The sequence below is a fragment of the Cherax quadricarinatus genome, chromosome 97, assembly GCF_038502225.1.
Source record: "Cherax quadricarinatus isolate ZL_2023a chromosome 97, ASM3850222v1, whole genome shotgun sequence".
NCBI lineage: Eukaryota > Metazoa > Arthropoda > Malacostraca > Decapoda > Parastacidae > Cherax > Cherax quadricarinatus.
Window position 1 is genome coordinate 2,657,572 of NC_091388.1, and position 19,667 is coordinate 2,677,238.

The window sequence follows — 19,667 nt, forward strand, 5'->3', positions numbered from 1 at the left end:
CCAATCGCTCCTCTTCCCTCCTGCACCCACTTTCCTGTAACCACAAACTTCTGCTGAACACTCTAACACTACATTTTTAAACCTACCCCATACCTCTTCGACCCCATTGCCTATGCTCTCATTAGCCCATCTATCCTCCAATAGCTGTTTATATCTTACCCTAACTGCCTCCTCTTTTAGTTTATAAACCTTCACCTCTCTCTTCCCTGATGCTTCTATTCTCCTTGTATCCCATCTACCTTTTACTCTCAGTGTAGCTACAACTAGAAAGTGATCTGATATATCTGTGGCCCCTCTATAAACATGTACATCCTGAAGTCTACTCAACAGTCTTTTATCTACCAATACATAATCCAACAAACTACTGTCATTTCGCCCTACATCATATCGTGTATACTTATTTATCCTCTTTTTCTTAAAATATGTATTACCTATAACTAAACCCCTTTCTATACAAAGTTCAATCAAAGGGCTCCCATTATCATTTACACCTGGCACCCCAAACTTACCTACCACACCCTCTCTAAAAGTTTCTCCTACTTTAGCATTCAAGTCCCCTACCACAATTACTCTCTCACTTGGTTCAAAGGCTCCTATACATTCACTTAACATCTCCCAAAATCTCTCTCTCTCCTCTGCATTCCTCTCTTCTCCAGGTGCATACACGCTTATTATGACCCACTTCTCGCATCCAACCTTTACTTTAATCCACATAATTCTTGAATTTACACATTCATATTCTCTTTTCTCCTTCCATAACTGATCATTTAACATTACTGCTACCCCTTCCTTTGCTCTAACTCTCTCAGATACTCCAGATTTAATCCCATTTATTTCCCCCCACTGAAACTCTCCTACCCCCCCTTCAGCTTTGTTTCGCTTAGGGCCAGGACATCCAACTTCTTTTCATTCATAACATCAGCAATCATCTGTTTCTTGTCATCCGCACTACATCCACGCACATTTAAGCAACCCAGTTTTATAAAGTTTTTCTTCTTCTCTTTTTTAGTAATTGTATACAGGAGAAGGGGGTTACTAGCCCATTGCTCCCGGCATTTTAGTCGCCTCATACGACACGCATGGCTTACGGAGGAAAGATTCTTTTCCACTTCCCCATGGACAATAGAAGAAATAAAAAAGAACAAGAGCTATTTAGAAAAAGGAGAAAAACCTAGATGTATGTATATATATATGCATGTGCGTGTCTGTGAAGTGTGACCAAAGTGTAAGTAGGAGTAGCAAGATATCCCTGTTATCTAGCGTGTTTATGAGACAGAAAAAGAAACCAGCAATCCTACCATCATGCAAAACAGTTACAGGTTTCTGTTTCACAGTCATCTGGCAGGACGGTAGTACTTCCCTGGGTGGTTGCTGTCTACCAACCTACTATCGTGTATTATACACTGTATTATCGTGTGTTATACACTGTATTATCGTGTATTATACACTGTATTATCGTGTATTATACACTGTATTATCGTGTATTATACGCTGTATTATCGTGTATTAAACGCTGTATTATCGTGTATTATACACTGTATTATCGTGTATTATACACTGTATTATCGTGTATTATACACTGTATTATCGTGTATTATACACTGTATTATCGTGTATTATACACTGTATTATCGTGTATTATACACTGTATTATCGTGTATTATCGTGTATTATACGGTGTATTATCGTGTATTATACACTGTATTATCGTGTATTATACGGTGTATTATCGTGTATTATACGGTGTATTATCGTGTATTATACACTGTATTATCGTGTATTATACACTGTATTATCGTGTATTATACACTGTATTATCGTGTATTATACGGTGTATTATCGTGTATTATACGGTGTATTATCGTGTATTATACACTGTATTATCGTGTATTATACACTGTATTATCGTGTATTACACACTGTATTATCGTGTATTATACACTGTATTATCGTGTATTATACGGTGTATTATCGTGTATTATACACTGTATTATCGTGTATTATGCACTGTATTATCGTGTATTATGCACTGTATTATCGTGTATTATACACTGTATTATCGTGTATTATACACTGTATTATCGTGTATTATACACTGTATTATCGTGTATTATACACTGTATTATCGTGTATTATACACTGTATTATCGTGTATTATACGCTGTATTATCGTGTATTATACACTGTATTATCGTGTATTATACACTGTATTATCGTGTATTATACACTGTATTATCGTGTATTATCGTGTATTATACGGTGTATTATCGTGTATTATACACTGTATTATCGTGTATTATACGGTGTATTATCGTGTATTATACGGTGTATTATCGTGTATTATACACTGTATTATCGTGTATTATACACTGTATTATCGTGTATTATACACTGTATTATCGTGTATTATACGGTGTATTATCGTGTATTATACGGTGTATTATCGTGTATTATACACTGTATTATCGTGTATTATACACTGTATTATCGTGTATTACACACTGTATTATCGTGTATTATACACTGTATTATCGTGTATTATACGGTGTATTATCGTGTATTATACACTGTATTATCGTGTATTATGCACTGTATTATCGTGTATTATGCACTGTATTATCGTGTATTATACACTGTATTATCGTGTATTATACACTGTATTATCGTGTATTATACACTGTATTATCGTGTATTATACACTGTATTATCGTGTATTATACACTGTATTATCGTGTATTATACGCTGTATTATCGTGTATTATACACTGTATTATCGTGTATTATACACTGTATTATCGTGTATTATACACTGTATTATCGTGTATTATACACTGTATTATCGTGTATTATACACTGTATTATCGTGTATTATACGGTGTATTATCGTGTATTATACACTGTATTATCGTGTATTATACACTGTATTATCGTGTATTATACACTGTATTATCGTGTATTATACACTGTATTATCGTGTATTATACACTGTATTATTGTGTATTATACACTGTATTATCGTGTATTATACACTGTATTATCGTGTATTATACACTGTATTATCGTGTATTATACGGTGTATTATCGTGTATTATACACTGTATTATCGTGTATTATACACTGTATTATCGTGTATTATACACTGTATTATCGTGTATTATACACTGTATTATCGTGTATTATACACTGTATTATCGTGTATTATACACTGTATTATCGTGTATTATACACTGTATTGTCGTGTATTATACACTGTATTATCGTGTATTATACACTGTATTATCGTGTATTATACACTGTATTATCGTGTATTATACACTGTATTATCGTGTATTATATGGTGTATTATCGTGTATTATACACTGTATTATCATGTATTATACACTGTATTATCGTGTATTATACACTGTATTATCGTGTATTATACACTGTATTATAGTGTATTATACACTGTATTATCGTGTATTATACACTGTATTATCGTGTATTATACACTGTATTATCGTGTATTATACACTGTATTATCGTGTATTATACACTGTATTATCGTGTATTATACACTGTATTATCGTGTATTATACACTGTATAATCGTGTATTATACACTGTATTATCGTGTATTATACGGTGTATTATCGTGTATTATACGGTGTATTATCGTGTATTATACACTGTATTATCGTCTATTATACACTGTATTATCGTGTATTATACACTGTATTATCGTGTATTATACACTGTATTATCGTGTATTATACACTGTATTATCGTGTATTATACACTGTATTATCGTGTATTATACACTGTATTATCGTGTATTATACGCTGTATTATCGTGTATTATACACTGTATTATCGTGTATTATACACTGTATTATCGTGTATTATACACTGTATTATCGTGTATTATACGGTGTATTATCGTGTATTATACGGTGTATTATCGTGTATTATACACTGTATTATCGTGTATTATACACTGTATTATCGTGTATTATACACTGTATTATCGTGTATTATACGCTGTATTATCGTGTATTATACACTGTATTATCGTGTATTATACGCTGTATTATCGTGTATTATACACTGTATTATCGTGTATTATACGCTGTATTATCGTGTATTATACACTGTATTATCGTGTATTATACGCTGTATTATCGTGTATTATACGCTGTATTATCGTGTATTATACGCTGTATTATCGTGTATTATACACTGTATTATCGTGTATTATACACTGTATTATCGTGTATTATACACTGTATTATCGTGTATTATACGCTGTATTATCGTGTATTATACACTGTATTATCGTGTATTATACACTGTATTATCGTGTATTATACACTGTATTATCGTCTATTATACACTGTATTATCGTGTATTATACACTGTATTATCGTGTATTATACACTGTATTATCGTGTATTATACACTATATTATCGTGTATTATACACTGTATTATCGTGTATTATACACTGTATTATCGTGTATTATACGCTGTATTATCGTGTATTATACGGTGTATTATCGTGTATTATACACTGTATTATCGTGTATTATACACTGTATTATCGTGTATTATACACTGTATTATCGTGTATTATACACTGTATTATCGTGTATTATACACTGTATTATCGTGTATTATACACTGTATTATCGTGTATTATACACTGTATTATCGTGTATTAAACACTGTATTATCGTGTATTATACACTGTATTATCGTGTATTATACACTGTATTATCGTGTATTATACACTGTATTATCGTGTATTATACACTGTATTATCGTGTATTATACACTGTATTATCGTGTATTATACACTGTATTGTCGTGTATTATACACTGTATTGTCGTGTATTATACACTGTATTATCGTGTATTATACACTGTATTATCGTGTATTATACACTGTATTGTCGTGTATTATACACTGTATTATCGTGTATTATACACTGTATTATCGTGTATTATACACTGTATTATCGTGTATTATACACTGTATTATCGTGTATTATACACTGTATTATCGTGTATTATACACTGTATTATCGTGTATTATACGCTGTATTATCGTGTATTATACACTGTATTATCGTGTATTATACACTGTATTATCGTGTATTATACACTGTATTATCTATGAACTCTTGAACAAAGTGTAAAATATCTTAGAAAAAATCTATTTTTTTTGAAAAATCATCTAAATCAAATTAGACAAATACGTCTAATCGTTTTGAGCGAACGTCTAATTGTTCTAAAGATATATCTAATATCTTAGAATATACGTCTAATTCTTTTAAAACGTCTAATTCTTTTAAAACGTCTAATTCTTTTAAAACGTCTAATTGTTTTAAAACGTCTAATTCTTTTAAAACGTCTAATTCTTTTAAAACGTCTAATTGTTTTAAAACGTCTAATTCTTTTAAAACGTCTAATTCTTCTAAAACGTCTAATTCTTTTAAAACGTCTAATTCTTCTAAAACGTCTAATTCTTTTAAAACGTCTAATTCTTCTAAAACGTCTAATTCTTTTAAAAGTCTAATTCTTCTAAAACGTCTAATTCTTTTAAAACGTCTAATTCTTTTAAAACGTCTAATTCTTTTAAAACGTCTAATTCTTCTAAAACGTCTAATTCTTTTAAAACGTCTAATTCTTTTAAAACGTCTAATTCTTTTAAAACGTCTAATTCTTTTGAATAATCGTCTAATCTTTTTGAACAAACGTCTAATTCTTTAAATAAAACGTCTATTTTTTTGAAAAGAAGTCTAATCCTCTGGAAAAAAGTCTGATCCTTTAAAAAAGTCTAAATCTTTTGACTGAAACGTCTAATTTTTTTGAAAGAAGCGTCTAATCCTTTTAAATAGGCGTCTAATCCTTTTAAATAGGCGTCTAATCCTTTTAAATAGGCGTCTAATCCTTTTAAATAGGCGTCTAATCCTTTTAAATAGGCATATAATCCTTTTAAATAGGCGTCTAATCCTTTTAAATAGGCGTCTAATCCTTTTAAATAGGCGTCTAATCCTTTTAAATAGGCGTCTAATCCTTTTAAATAGGCGTCTAATCCTTTTAAATAGGCGTCTAATCCTTTTAAATAGGCGCTAATCCTTTTAAATAGGCGCTAATCCTTTTAAATAGGCGTCTAATCCTTTTAAATAGGCGCTAATCCTTTTAAATAGGCGTCTAATCCTTTTAAATAGGCGTCTAATCCTTTTAAATAGGCGTCTAATTAAGAAAAAATCTAATCTCTTTGAAAAAAAAAACTAATACTGTTGACATTTTGACGGAGAATCTAATGCCACTAAATACTCTTCCCTAGTTCTGTGCCCAATCCTGTGCTCTGGGCACGGCGACTACATGAACGGGCAGTGTCGGTGCCACCCTGGCTACAAGGGGAAGGAGTGCCAGCTACGACACCACGAGTGTGAGGTGCCAGACTGTAACAGCCAGGGCCAGTGTATTGATGGTCAGTGCCACTGTGCTAAGGGCTATACTGGTGACTTCTGTCAGACTGGTGAGTTATTACTAGTAGTAGTGGTAGTAGTGGTAGTAGTAGTAGTGGTATTAGTAGTGGTGGTGGTAGCAGTAGTAGTGGTAGTAGTAGTGGTAGTGGTAGTAGTAGTAGTGGTAGTAGTAGTGGTAGTAGTGGTAGTAGTAGTGGTGGTGGTAGCAGTAGTAGTGGTAGTAGTAGTGGTAGTAGTAGTAGTGGTAGTAGTAGTGGTAGTAGTGGTAGTAGTAGTGGTGGTGGTAGCAGTAGTAGTGGTAGTAGTAGTGGTAGTAGTAGTAGTGGTAGTAGTAGTGGTAGTAGTGGTAGTAGTAGTGGTGGTGGTAGCAGTAGTAGTGGTAGTAGTGGTGGTAGTAGTAGTAGTGGTAGTAGTGGTAGTAGTAATGTTAGTAGTGGTAGTAGTAGTAGTGGTAGTAGTGGTAGTAGTGGTAGTAGTAGTGGTGGTGGTAGCAGTAGTAGTGGTAGTAGTAGTGGTAGTAGTGGTAGTAGTAGTGGTAGCAGTAGTAGTGGTAGTAGTGGTAGTAGTAGTGGTAGTAGTAGTAGTGGTAGTAGTGGTAGTAGTAATGGTAGTAGTGGTAGTAGTAGTAGTGGTAGTAGTGGTAGTAGTGGTGGTGGTAGCAGTAGTAGTGGTAGTAGTAGTGGTGGTGGTAGTAGTAGTAGTGGTAGTAGTGGTAGTAGTAGTAGTAGTGGTGGTAGCAGTAGTACTGGTAGTAGTAGTAGTGGTGGTAATAGTATTGATAGTGCAGCAACACACTGTTGGTGTTCCCACAATGTAACTATCATATAGAATAGTGTAGCAACACTGCTGGTGTTCCCACAATGTAACTATCATATAGAATAGTGTAGCAACACTGTTGGTGTTCCCACAATGTAACTATCATATAGAATAGTGTAGCAACACTGCTGGTGTTCCCACAATGTAACTATCATATAGAATAGTGTAGCAACACTGCTGGTGTTCCCACAATGTAACTATCATATAGAATAGTGTAGCAACACTGCTGGTGTTCCCACAATGTAACTATCATATAGAATAGTGTAGCAACACTGCTGGTGTTCCCACAATGTAACTATCATATAGAATAGTGTAGCAACACTGCTGGTGTTCCCACAATGTAACTATCATATAGAATAGTGTAACAACACTGCTGGTGTTCCCACAATGTAACTATCATATAGAATAGTGTAACAACACTGCTGGTGTTCCCACAATGTAACTATCATATAGAATAGTGTAACAACACTGCTGGTGTTCCCACAATGTAACTATCATATAGAATAGTGTAGCAACACTGCTGTTGTTCCCACAATGTAACTATCATATAGAATAGTGTAGCAACACTGCTGGTGCTCCCACAATGTAACTATCATATAGAATAGTGTAGCAACACTGCTGGTGTTCCCACAATGTAACTATCATATAGAATAGTGTAGCAACACACTGCTGGTGTTCCCACAATGTAACTATCATATAGAATAGTGTAGCAACACTGCTGGTGTTCCCACAATGTAACTATCATATAGAATAGTGTAGCAACACTGCTGGTGTTCCCACAATGTAACTATCATATAGAATAGTGTAGCAACACTGCTGGTGTTCCCACAATGTAACTATCATATAGAATAGTGTAGCAACACTGTTGGTGTTCCCACAATGTAACTATCATATAGAATAGTGTAGCAACACTGCTGTTGTTCCCACAATGTAACTATCATATAGAATAGTGTAGCAACACTGCTGTTGTTCCCACAATGTAACTATCATATAGAATAGTGTAGCAACACTGCTGGTGCTCCCACAATGTAACTATCATATAGAATAGTGTAGCAACACACTGCTGGTGTTCCCACAATGTAACTATCATATAGAATAGTGTAGCAACACTGCTGGTGTTCCCACAATGTAACTATCATATAGAATAGTGTAGCAACACACTGCTGGTGTTCCCACAATGTAACTATCATATAGAATAGTGTAGCAACACTGCTGGTGTTCCCACAATGTAACTATCATATAGAATAGTGTAGCAACACTGCTGGTGTTCCCACAATGTAACTATCATATAGAATAGTGTAGCAACACTGCTGGTGTTCCCACAATGTAACTATCATATAGAATAGTGTAGCAACACTGCTGGTGTTCCCACAATGTAACTATCATATAGAATAGTGTAGCAACACTGCTGGTGTTCCCACAATGTAACTATCATATAGAATAGTGTAGCAACACTGCTGGTGTTCCCACAATGTAACTATCATATAGAATAGTGTAGCAACACTGCTGGTGTTCCCACAATGTAACTATCATATAGAATAGTGTAGCAACACTGCTGGTGTTCCCACAATGTAACTATCATATAGAATAGTGTAGCAACATAGTGTTCCATTGTGAGTTAGTTTTGAATTGTTCCAATTTGCTATAATGTAACAGTCATTGTTCAGATATAATTCTTGACATCTCTTACAGTTGACTGTCCACATCCGACTTGTTCGGGTAACGGATGGTGTGTTCTGGGCTCTTGCGTCTGCCAGAAAGGTTGGAGGGGCCCCGACTGTTCGGAAACCGATTTAGACGCCAGACAGTGTCTACCAGACTGCAATAACCACGGTGCTTTTGACATCGAACTGCATACCTGCGTCTGCCATCCACCCTGGACCGGCTCAGATTGTTCCAAGAGTAAGTATAACCTGAAATATTCTAGTCTTCAACCTCCTAGATAATACACGATAGTTCTGGTACTATTCTTGCTTCAGACACCTAGATAATACACGATAGTTCTGGTACTATCATTGCTTCAGACACCTAGATAATACACGATAGTTCTGGTACTATCCTTGCTTCAGACACCTAGATAATACACGATAGTTCTGGTACTATCCTTGCTTCAGACACCTAGATAATACACGATAGTTCTGGTACTATCCTTGCTTCAGACACCTAGATAATACACGATAGTTCTGGTACTATTCTTCAACGCCTAGTTAATACCTAGTAGTGTCTGGGTGTACCTCCCAGGTACTGCTAGGTACTACCAGGTACTTCCAGCTACTTCCAGGTACTCCTATGTGCTACCAGGTACTCTCAGGCACTCCCTGGTACTCTCAGTCATATATAGGTACTCTCGGGTACTCCCAGGTGCTCTCAGGCACACCCAGGTACTCTCAGGCACTCTCAGGTACTCTCAGGCACTCCCAGGTACTCTCAGGCACTCCCAGGTACTCTCAGGCGCACCCAGGTAGTCTCAGGCACTCTCAGGTACTCTCGGGCACTCCCAGGTACTCTCAGACACACCCAGGTGCTCTCAGACACACCCAGGTACTCTCAGACACACCCAGGTACTCTCAGGCACACCCAGGTACTCTCAGACACACCCAGGTACTCTCAGACACACCCAGGTACTCTCAGGCACACCAAGGTACTCTCAGGCACACCCAGGTACTCTCAGACACACCCAGGTACTCTCAGACACACCCAGGTACTCTCAGACACACCCAGGTACTCTCAGGCACACCCAGGTACTCTCAGGCACACCCAGGTACTCTCAGACACACCCAGGTACTCTCAGACACACCCAGGTGCTCTCAGACACTCCCAGGTACTCTCAGACACACCCAGGTGCTCTCAGACACACCCAGGTACTCTCAGGCACACTCAGCTACTCTCAGGCACTCCCAGGTACTCTCAGACACACCCAGGTGCTCTCAGGCACACCCAGGTACTCTCAGATACACCCAGGTACTCTCAGACACACCCAGGTACTCTCAGACACACCCAGGTACTCTCAGACACACCCAGGTACTCTCAGACACACCCAGGTACTCTCAGGCACACCCAGGTACTCTCAGACACACCCAGGTGCTCTCAGGCACACCCAGGTACTCTCAGGCACACCCAGGTACTCTCAGACACACCCAGGTACTCTCAGACACACCCAGGTGCTCTCAGACACTCCCAGGTACGCTCAGACACACCCAGGTGCTCTCAGACACACCCAGGTACTCTCAGGCACACTCAGCTACTCTCAGGCACTCCCAGGTACTCTCAGACACACCCAGGTGCTCTCAGGCACACCCAGGTACTCTCAGATACACCCAGGTACTCTCAGACACACCCAGGTACTCTCAGACACACCCAGGTACTCTCAGACACACCCAGGTACTCTCAGACACACCCAGCTACTCTCAGGCACACCCAGGTACTCTCAGACACACCCAGGTGCTCTCAGGCACACCCAGGTACTCTCAGGCGCACTCAGGTACTCTCAGGCACTCCCAGGTACTCTCAAGCACTCCCAGGTACTCTCAGGCGCACCCAGGTAGACTCAGGCACTCTCAGGTACTCTCGGGCACTCCCAGGTACTCTCAGACACACCCAGGTGCTCTTAGACACACCCAGGTACTCTGACACACCCAGGTACTCTCAGGCACACCCAGGTACTCTCGGGCACTCCCAGGTACTCTCAGACACACCCAGGTACTCTCAGGCACACCCAGGTACTCTCAGGCACACCCAGGTACTCTCAGACACACCCAGGTACTCTCAGACACACCCAGGTGCTCTCAGACACACCCAGGTACTCTCAGGCACACCCAGGTACTCTCAGACACACCCAGGTACTCTCAGGCACACCCAGCTACTCTCAGGCACACCCAGGTACTCTCAGACACACCCAGGTGCTCTCATGCACACCCAGGTACTCTCGGGCACTCCCAGGTACTCTCAGACACACCCAGGTGCTCTCAGACACACCCAGGTACTCTCAGGCACACTCAGCTACTCTCAGGCACTCCCAGGTACTCTCAGACACACCCAGGTGCTCTCAGGCACACCCAGGTACTCTCAGATACACCCAGGTACTCTCAGACACACCCAGGTACTCTCAGACACACCCAGGTACTCTCAGACACACCCAGGTACTCTCAGACACACCCAGCTACTCTCAGGCACACCCAGGTACTCTCAGACACACCCAGGTGCTCTCAGACACACCCAGGTACTCTCAGACACACCCAGGTACTCTCAGACACACCCAGGTACTCTCAGATACACCCAGGTACTCTCAGACACACCCAGGTACTCTCAGACACACCCAGGTACTCTCAGACACACCCAGGTACTCTCAGACACACCCAGCTACTCTCAGGCACACCCAGGTACTCTCAGACACACCCAGGTGCTCTCAGACACACCCAGGTACTCTCAGACACACCCAGGTGCTCTCATGCACACCCAGGTACTCTCAGACACACCCAGCTACTCTCAGGCACACCCAGGTACTCTCAGGCACACCCAGGTGCTCTCAGACACACCCAGGTACTCTCAGACACACCCAGGTGCTCTCAGACACACCCAGGTACTCTCAGACACACCCAGGTACTCTCAGACACACCCAGGTACTCTCAGACACACCCAGCTACTCTCAGACACACCCAGGTACTCTCAGGCACTCTCTGGTACTCTCAGACACACCCAGGTACTCTCAGGCACTCTCTGGTACTCTCAGACACACCCAGGTACTCTCAGACACACCCAGGTACTCTCAGACACACCCAGGTACTCTCAGACACACCCAGCTACTCTCAGACACACCCAGGTACTCTCAGACACACCCAGCTACTCTCAGACACACCCAGGTACTCTCAGACACACCCAGCTACTCTCAGACACACCCAGGTACTCTCAGACACACCCAGGTACTCTCAGGCACTCTCTGGCACTCTCAGGCACACCTACGTACACAGCTCAGTTTACACAGACTGTAAACGTACGTGCCAAAAGAGTAAATACATTGATTACATTTACAAATCTTAATTTACATATGCAAATGAGTTGAAATCAGAGTCCAGCTCATCCCAAAATACTTTCATAGGTGAGCTATAATCCGTATGATGGCACCTATAACAGTCAACTAACACCCAGGTACCTACTTCCTGCTAGGTGCTTTACATAAGATATATATATATATATATATATATATATATATATATATATATATATATATATATATATATATATATATATGACGTTCCTTTAGAACGTAGGAAAAGCAACGTTTATTAGTCAGGTTGAGAAGGAATTGGGCTGTGATAGGCAGTGAAGCCGAGGCTTAGGCCTGGTAATTGTCTGGCGGCTCTGTAGTGCAAGATTGTCGAACTTTTAATTAGGAGCCAGAAATATGTCATCCCTGAGGATCACTTCTGTCCAGAGGCCGAGTTAATTATATATGCAGGTGGAGCTCTAAACCCGTTAGGGGAGCCCAGCTGGTGTCATGGTAGGCAGGAGAGGTCACAGCATTCTCTGACCTGGAATGTTTTCCTGGTATTGTTGGTATTATTCATGGTAGTGTTGGTATTATTCATGGTATTGTTGGTATTATTCATGGTAGTGTTGGTATTATTCATGGTATTGTTGGTATTATGTGTGGTTTTTCAATGGTAGTGTTTTGTGGATTTTTATAGTCGCTAAAATGCACATTTTGTGTACATCTCAGTGTATATATACTGAGAGGGTAAGGTATTACCTCCCAGGATGGTTGTTGTCTACCAACCATGACAGGAGGGTAGTACCTCCCAGGATGGTTGTTGTCTACCAACCATGACAGGAGGGTAGTACCTCCCAGGATGGTTGTTGTCTACCAACCATGACAGGAGGGTATTACCTCCCAGGATGGTTGTTGTCTACCAACCATGACAGGAGGGTATTACCTCCCAGGATGGTTGTTGTCTACCAACCATGACAGGAGGGTAGTACCTCCCAGGATGGTTGTTGTCTACCAACCATGACAGGAGGGTAGTACCTCCCTGGATGGTTGTTGTCTACCAACCATGACAGGAGGGTAGTACCTCCCAGGATGGTTGTTGTCTACCAACCATGACAGGAGGGTATTACCTCCCAGGATGGTTGTTGTCTACCAACCATGACAGGAGGGTAGTACCTCCCAGGATGGTTGTTGTCTACCAACCATGACAGGAGGGTAGTACCTCCCAGGATGGTTGTTGTCTACCAACCATGACAGGAGGGTATTACCTCCCAGGATGGTTGTTGTCTACCAACCATGACAGGAGGGTATTACCTACCCCAGGATGGTTGTTGTCTACCAACCATGACAGGAGGGTAGTACCTCCCAGGATGGTTGTTGTCTACCAACCATGACAGGAGGGTAGTACCTCCCAGGATGGTTGTTGTCTACCAACCATGACAGGAGGGTAGTACCTCCCAGGATGGTTGTTGTCTATAAACCATGACAGGAGGGTAGTACAGGATGGGGTCTACCAACCATGACAGGAGGGTAGTACCTCCCAGGATGGTTGTTGTCTACCAACCATGACAGGAGGGTAGTACCTCCCAGGATGGTTGTTGTCTACCAACCATGACAGGAGGGTAGTACCTCCCAGGATGGTTGTTGTCTACCAACCATGACAGGAGGGTAGTACCTCCCAGGATGGTTGTTGTCTACCAACCATGACAGGAGGGTAGTACCTCCCAGGATGGTTGTTGTCTACCAACCATGACAGGAGGGTAGTACCTCCCAGGATGGTTGTTGTCTACCAACCATGACAGGAGGGTAGTACCTCCCAGGATGGTTGTTGTCTACCAACCATGACAGGAGGGTAGTACCTCCCAGGATGGTTGTTGTCTACCAACCATGACAGGAGGGTAGTACCTCCCAGGATGGTTGTTGTCTACCAACCATGACAGGAGGGTAGTACCTCCCAGGATGGTTGTTGTCTACCAACCATGACAGGAGGGTAGTACCTCCCAGGATGGTTGTTGTCTACCAACCATGACAGGAGGGTAGTACCTCCCAGGATGGTTGTTGTCTACCAACCATGACAGGAGGGTATTACCTCCCAGGATGGTTGTTGTCTACCAACCATGACAGGAGGGTAGTACCTCCCAGGATGGTTGTTGTCTACCAACCATGACAGGAGGGTATTACCTCCTAGGAGGATGGATGGTTGTTGTCTACCAACCATGACAGGAGGGTAGTACCTCCCAGGAGGATGACAGGAGGGTAGTACCTCCGAGGATGGTTGTCTACCAACCATGACAGGAGGGTAGTACCTCCCAGGATGGTTGTTGTCTACCAACCATGACAGGAGGGTATTACCTCCTAGGATGGTTGTTGTCTACCAACCATGACAGGAGGGTATTACCTCCTAGGATGGTTGTTGTCTACCAACCATGACAGGAGGGTAGTACCTCCCAGGATGGTTGTTGTCTACCAACCATGACAGGAGGGTATTACCTCCCAGGATGGTTGTTGTCTACCAACCATGACAGGAGGGTAGTACCTCCCAGGATGGTTGTTGTCTACCAACCATGACAGGAGGGTAGTACCTCCCAGGATGGTTGTTGTCTACCAACCATGACAGGAGGGTAGTACCTCCCAGGATGGTTGTTGTCTACCAACCATGACAGGAGGGTAGTACCTCCCAGGATGGTTGTTGTCTACCAACCATGACAGGAGGGTAGTACCTCCCAGGATGGTTGTTGTCTACCAACCATGACAGGAGGGTAGTACCTCCCAGGATGGTTGTTGTCTACCAACCATGACAGGAGGGTAGTACCTCCCAGGATGGTTGTTGTCTACCAACCATGACAGGAGGGTAGTACCTCCCAGGATGGTTGTTGTCTACCAACCATGACAGGAGGGTAGTACCTCCCAGGATGGTTGTTGTCTACCAACCATGACAGGAGGGTAGTACCTCCCAGGATGGTTGTTGTCTACCAACCATGACAGGAGGGTAGTACCTCCCAGGATGGTTGTTGTCTACCAACCATGACAGGAGGGTAGTACCTCCCAGGATGGTTGTTGTCTACCAACCATGACAGGAGGGTAGTACCTCCCAGGATGGTTGTTGTCTACCAACCATGACAGGAGGGTAGTACCTCCCAGGATGGTTGTTGTCTACCAACCATGACAGGAGGGTAGTACCTCCCAGGATGGTTGTTGTCTACCAACCATGACAGGAGGGTAGTACCTCCCAGGATGGTTGTTGTCTACCAACCATGACAGGAGGGTAGTACCTCCCAGGATGGTTGTTGTCTACCAACCATGACAGGAGGGTAGTACCTCCCAGGATGGTTGTTGTCTACCAACCATGACAGGAGGGTAGTACCTCCCAGGATGGTTGTTGTCTACCAACCATGACAGGAGGGTAGTACCTCCCAGGATGGTTGTTGTCTACCAACCATGACAGGAGGGTAGTACCTCCCAGGATGGTTGTTGTCTACCAACCATGACAGGAGGGTAGTACCTCCCAGGATGGTTGTTGTCTACCAACCATGACAGGAGGGTAGTACCTCCCAGGATGGTTGTTGTCTACCAACCATGACAGGAGGGTAGTACCTCCCAGGATGGTTGTTGTCTACCAACCATGACAGGAGGGTAGTACCTCCCAGGATGGTTGTTGTCTACCAACCATGACAGGAGGGTAGTACCTCCCAGGATGGTTGTCTACCAACCATGACAGGAGGGTATTACCTCCCAGGATGGTTGTCTACCAACCATGACAGGAGGGTATTACCTCCCAGGATGGTTGTCTACCAACCATGACAGGAGGGTATTACCTCCCAGGATGGTTGTTGTCTACCAACCATGACAGGAGGGTAGTACCTCCCTGGATGGTTGTCTACCAACCATGACAGGAGGGTAGTACCTCCCTCGATGGTTGTCTACCAACCATGACAGGAAGGTAGTACCTCCCAGGATGGTTGTTGTCTACCAACCATGACAGGAAGGTAGTACCTCCCTGGATGGTTGTTGTCTACCAACCATGACAGGAGGGTAGTACCTCCAAGGAGGATGACAGGAGGGGTACCTCCCAGGATGGTTGTCTACCAACCATGACAGAGGGTAGTACCTCCCTGGATGGTTGTTGTCTACCAACCATGACAGGAGGGTAGTACCTCCCAGGATGGTTGTTGTCTACCAACCATGACAGGAGGGTAGTACCTCCCAGGATGGTTGTTGTCTACCAACCATGACAGGAGGGTAGTACCTCCCAGGATGGTTGTTGTCTACCAACCATGACAGGAGGGTAGTACCTCCCAGGATGGTTGTTGTCTACCAACCATGACAGGAGGGTAGTACCTCCCAGGATGGTTGTTGTCTACCAACCATGACAGGAGGGTAGTACCTCCCAGGATGGTTGTTGTCTACCAACCATGACAGGAGGGTAGTACCTCCCAGGATGGTTGTTGTCTACCAACCATGACAGGAGGGTAGTACCTCCCAGGATGGTTGTTGTCTACCAACCATGACAGGAGGGTAGTACCTCCCAGGATGGTTGTTGTCTACCAACCATGACAGGAGGGTAGTACCTCCAAGGATGGTTGTTGTCTACCAACCATGACAGAGGAGGGTAGTACCTCCCAGGAGGATGGTTGTTGTCTACCAACCATGACAGGAGGGTAGTACCTCCCAGGATGGTTGTTGTCTACCAACCATGACAGGAGGGTAGTACCTCCAAGGATGGTTGTTGTCTACCAACCATGACAGGAGGGTAGTACCTCCCAGGATGGTTGTTGTCTACCAACCATGACAGGAGGGTAGTACCTCCCAGGATGGTTGTTGTCTACCAACCATGACAGGAGGGTAGTACCTCCCAGGATGGTTGTTGTCTACCAACCATGACAGGAGGGTAGTACCTCCCAGGATGGTTGTTGTCTACCAACCATGACAGGAGGGTAGTACCTCCCTGGATGGTTGTTGTCTACCAACCATGACAGGAGGGTAGTACCTCCCAGGATGGTTGTTGTCTACCAACCATGACAGGAGGGTAGTACCTCCCTGGATGGTTGTTGTCTACCAACCATGACAGGAGGGTAGTACCTCCCAGGATGGTTGTTGTCTACCAACCATGACAGGAGGGTAGTACCTCCCAGGATGGTTGTTGTCTACCAACCATGACAGGAGGGTAGTACCTCCCGGGATGGTTGTTAGTCTACCAACCATGACAGGAGGGTAGTACCTCCCAGGATGGTTGTTGTCTACCAACCATGACAGGAGGGTAGTACCTCCCAGGATGGTTGTTGTCTACCAACCATGACAGGAGGGTAGTACCTCCCAGGATGGTTGTTGTCTACCAACCATGACAGGAGGGTAGTACCTCCCAGGATGGTTGTTGTCTACCAACCATGACAGGAGGGTAGTACCTCCCAGGATGGTTGTTGTCTACCAACCATGACAGGAGGGTAGTACCTCCCAGGATGGTTGTTGTCTACCAACCATGACAGGAGGGTAGTATCTATGGTTGTTGTCTACCAACCATGACAGGAGGGTATTACCTCCCTGGATACCTCCAAGGATTGTTGTCTACCAACCATGACAGGAGGGTAGTACCTCCCAGGATGGTTGTTGTCTACCAACCATGACAGGAGGGTAGTACCTCCCAGGATGGTTGTTGTCTACCAACCATGACAGGAGGGTAGTACCTCCCAGGATGGTTGTTGTCTACCAACCATGACAGGAGGGTAGTACCTCCCAGGATGGTTGTCTACCAACCATGACAGGAGGGTAGTACCTCCCAGGATGGTTGTTGTCTACCAACCATGACAGGAGGGTAGTACCTCCCAGGATGGTTGTTGTCTACCAACCATGACAGGAGGGTAGTACCTCCCAGGATGGTTGTTGTCTACCAACCATGACAGGAGGGTAGTACCTCCCAGGATGGTTGTTGTCTACCAACCATGACAGGAGGGTAGTACCTCCCAGGATGGTTGTTGTCTACCAACCATGACAGGAGGGTAGTACCTCCCAGGATGGTTGTTGTCTACCAACCATGACAGGAGGGTAGTACCTCCCAGGATGGTTGTTGTCTACCAACCATGACAGGAGGGTAGTACCTCCCAGGATGGTTGTTGTCTACCAACCATGACAGGAGGGTAGTACCTCCCAGGATGGTTGTTGTCTACCAACCATGACAGGAGGGTAGTACCTCCCAGGATGGTTGTTGTCTACCAACCATGACAGGAGGGTAGTACCTCCCAGGATGGTTGTTGTCTACCAACCATGACAGGAGGGTAGTACCTCCCAGGATGGTTGTTGTCTACCAACCATGACAGGAGGGTAGTACCTCCCAGGATGGTTGTTGTCTACCAACCATGACAGGAGGGTAGTACCTCCCAGGATGGTTGTTGTCTACCAACCATGACAGGAGGGTAGTACCTCCCAGGATGGTTGTTGTCTACCAACCATGACAGGAGGGTAGTACCTCCCAGGATGGTTGTTGTCTACCAACCATGACAGGAGGGTAGTACCTCCCAGGATGGTTGTTGTCTACCAACCATGACAGGAGGGTAGTACCTCCCTGGATGGTTGTTGTCTACCAACCATGACAGGAGGGTAGTACCTCCCAGGATGGTTGTTGTCTACCAACCATGACAGGAGGGTAGTACCTCCCAGGATGGTTGTTGTCTACCAACCATGACAGGAGGGTAGTACCTCCCTGGATGGTTGTTGTCTACCAACCATGACAGGAGGGTAGTACCTCCCTGGATGGTTGTTGTCTACCAACCATGACAGGAGGGTAGTACCTCCCAGGATGGTTGTTGTCTACCAACCATGACAGGAGGGTAGTACCTCCCTGGATGGTTGTTGTCTACCAACCATGACAGGAGGGTAGTACCTCCCTGGATGGTTGTTGTCTACCAACCATGACAGGAGGGTAGTACCTCCCAGGATGGTTGTTGTCTACCAACCATGACAGGAGGGTAGTACCTCCCAGGATGGTTGTTGTCTACCAACCATGACAGGAGGGTAGTACCTCCCTGGATGGTTGTTGTCTACCAACCATGACAGGAGGGTAGTACCTCCCAGGATGGTTGTTGTCTACCAACCATGACAGGAGGGTAGTACCTCCCAGGATGGTTGTTGTCTACCAACCATGACAGGAGGGTAGTACCTCCCAGGATGGTTGTTGTCTACCAACCATGACAGGAGGGTAGTACCTCCCAGGATGGTTGTTGTCTACCAACCATGACAGGAGGGTAGTACCTCCCAGGATGGTTGTTGTCTACCAACCATGACAGGAGGGTAGTACCTCCCTGGATGGTTGTTGTCTACCAACCATGACAGGAGGGTAGTACCTCCCAGGATGGTTGTTGTCTACCAACCATGACAGGAGGGTAGTACCTCCCTGGATGGT

At 43.6% G+C, this 19,667-nt stretch overlaps 1 protein-coding gene across 2 annotated transcripts in view; it reads left to right on the forward strand.

Annotated features, from left to right (window-relative positions):
* Window positions 1-19,667, forward strand: part of LOC128704954 (teneurin-m-like) — a 221,134-nt gene that overhangs the window by 98,078 nt on the left and 103,389 nt on the right. For both annotated transcript variants that reach the window (XM_070105115.1, XM_070105116.1), the window contains exons 7-8: window positions 6,330-6,524; window positions 8,983-9,192. In XM_070105115.1, coding sequence (XP_069961216.1) covers window positions 6,330-6,524; window positions 8,983-9,192 — 405 coding nt within the window. The remainder of the gene's footprint in view (window positions 1-6,329; window positions 6,525-8,982; window positions 9,193-19,667) is intronic.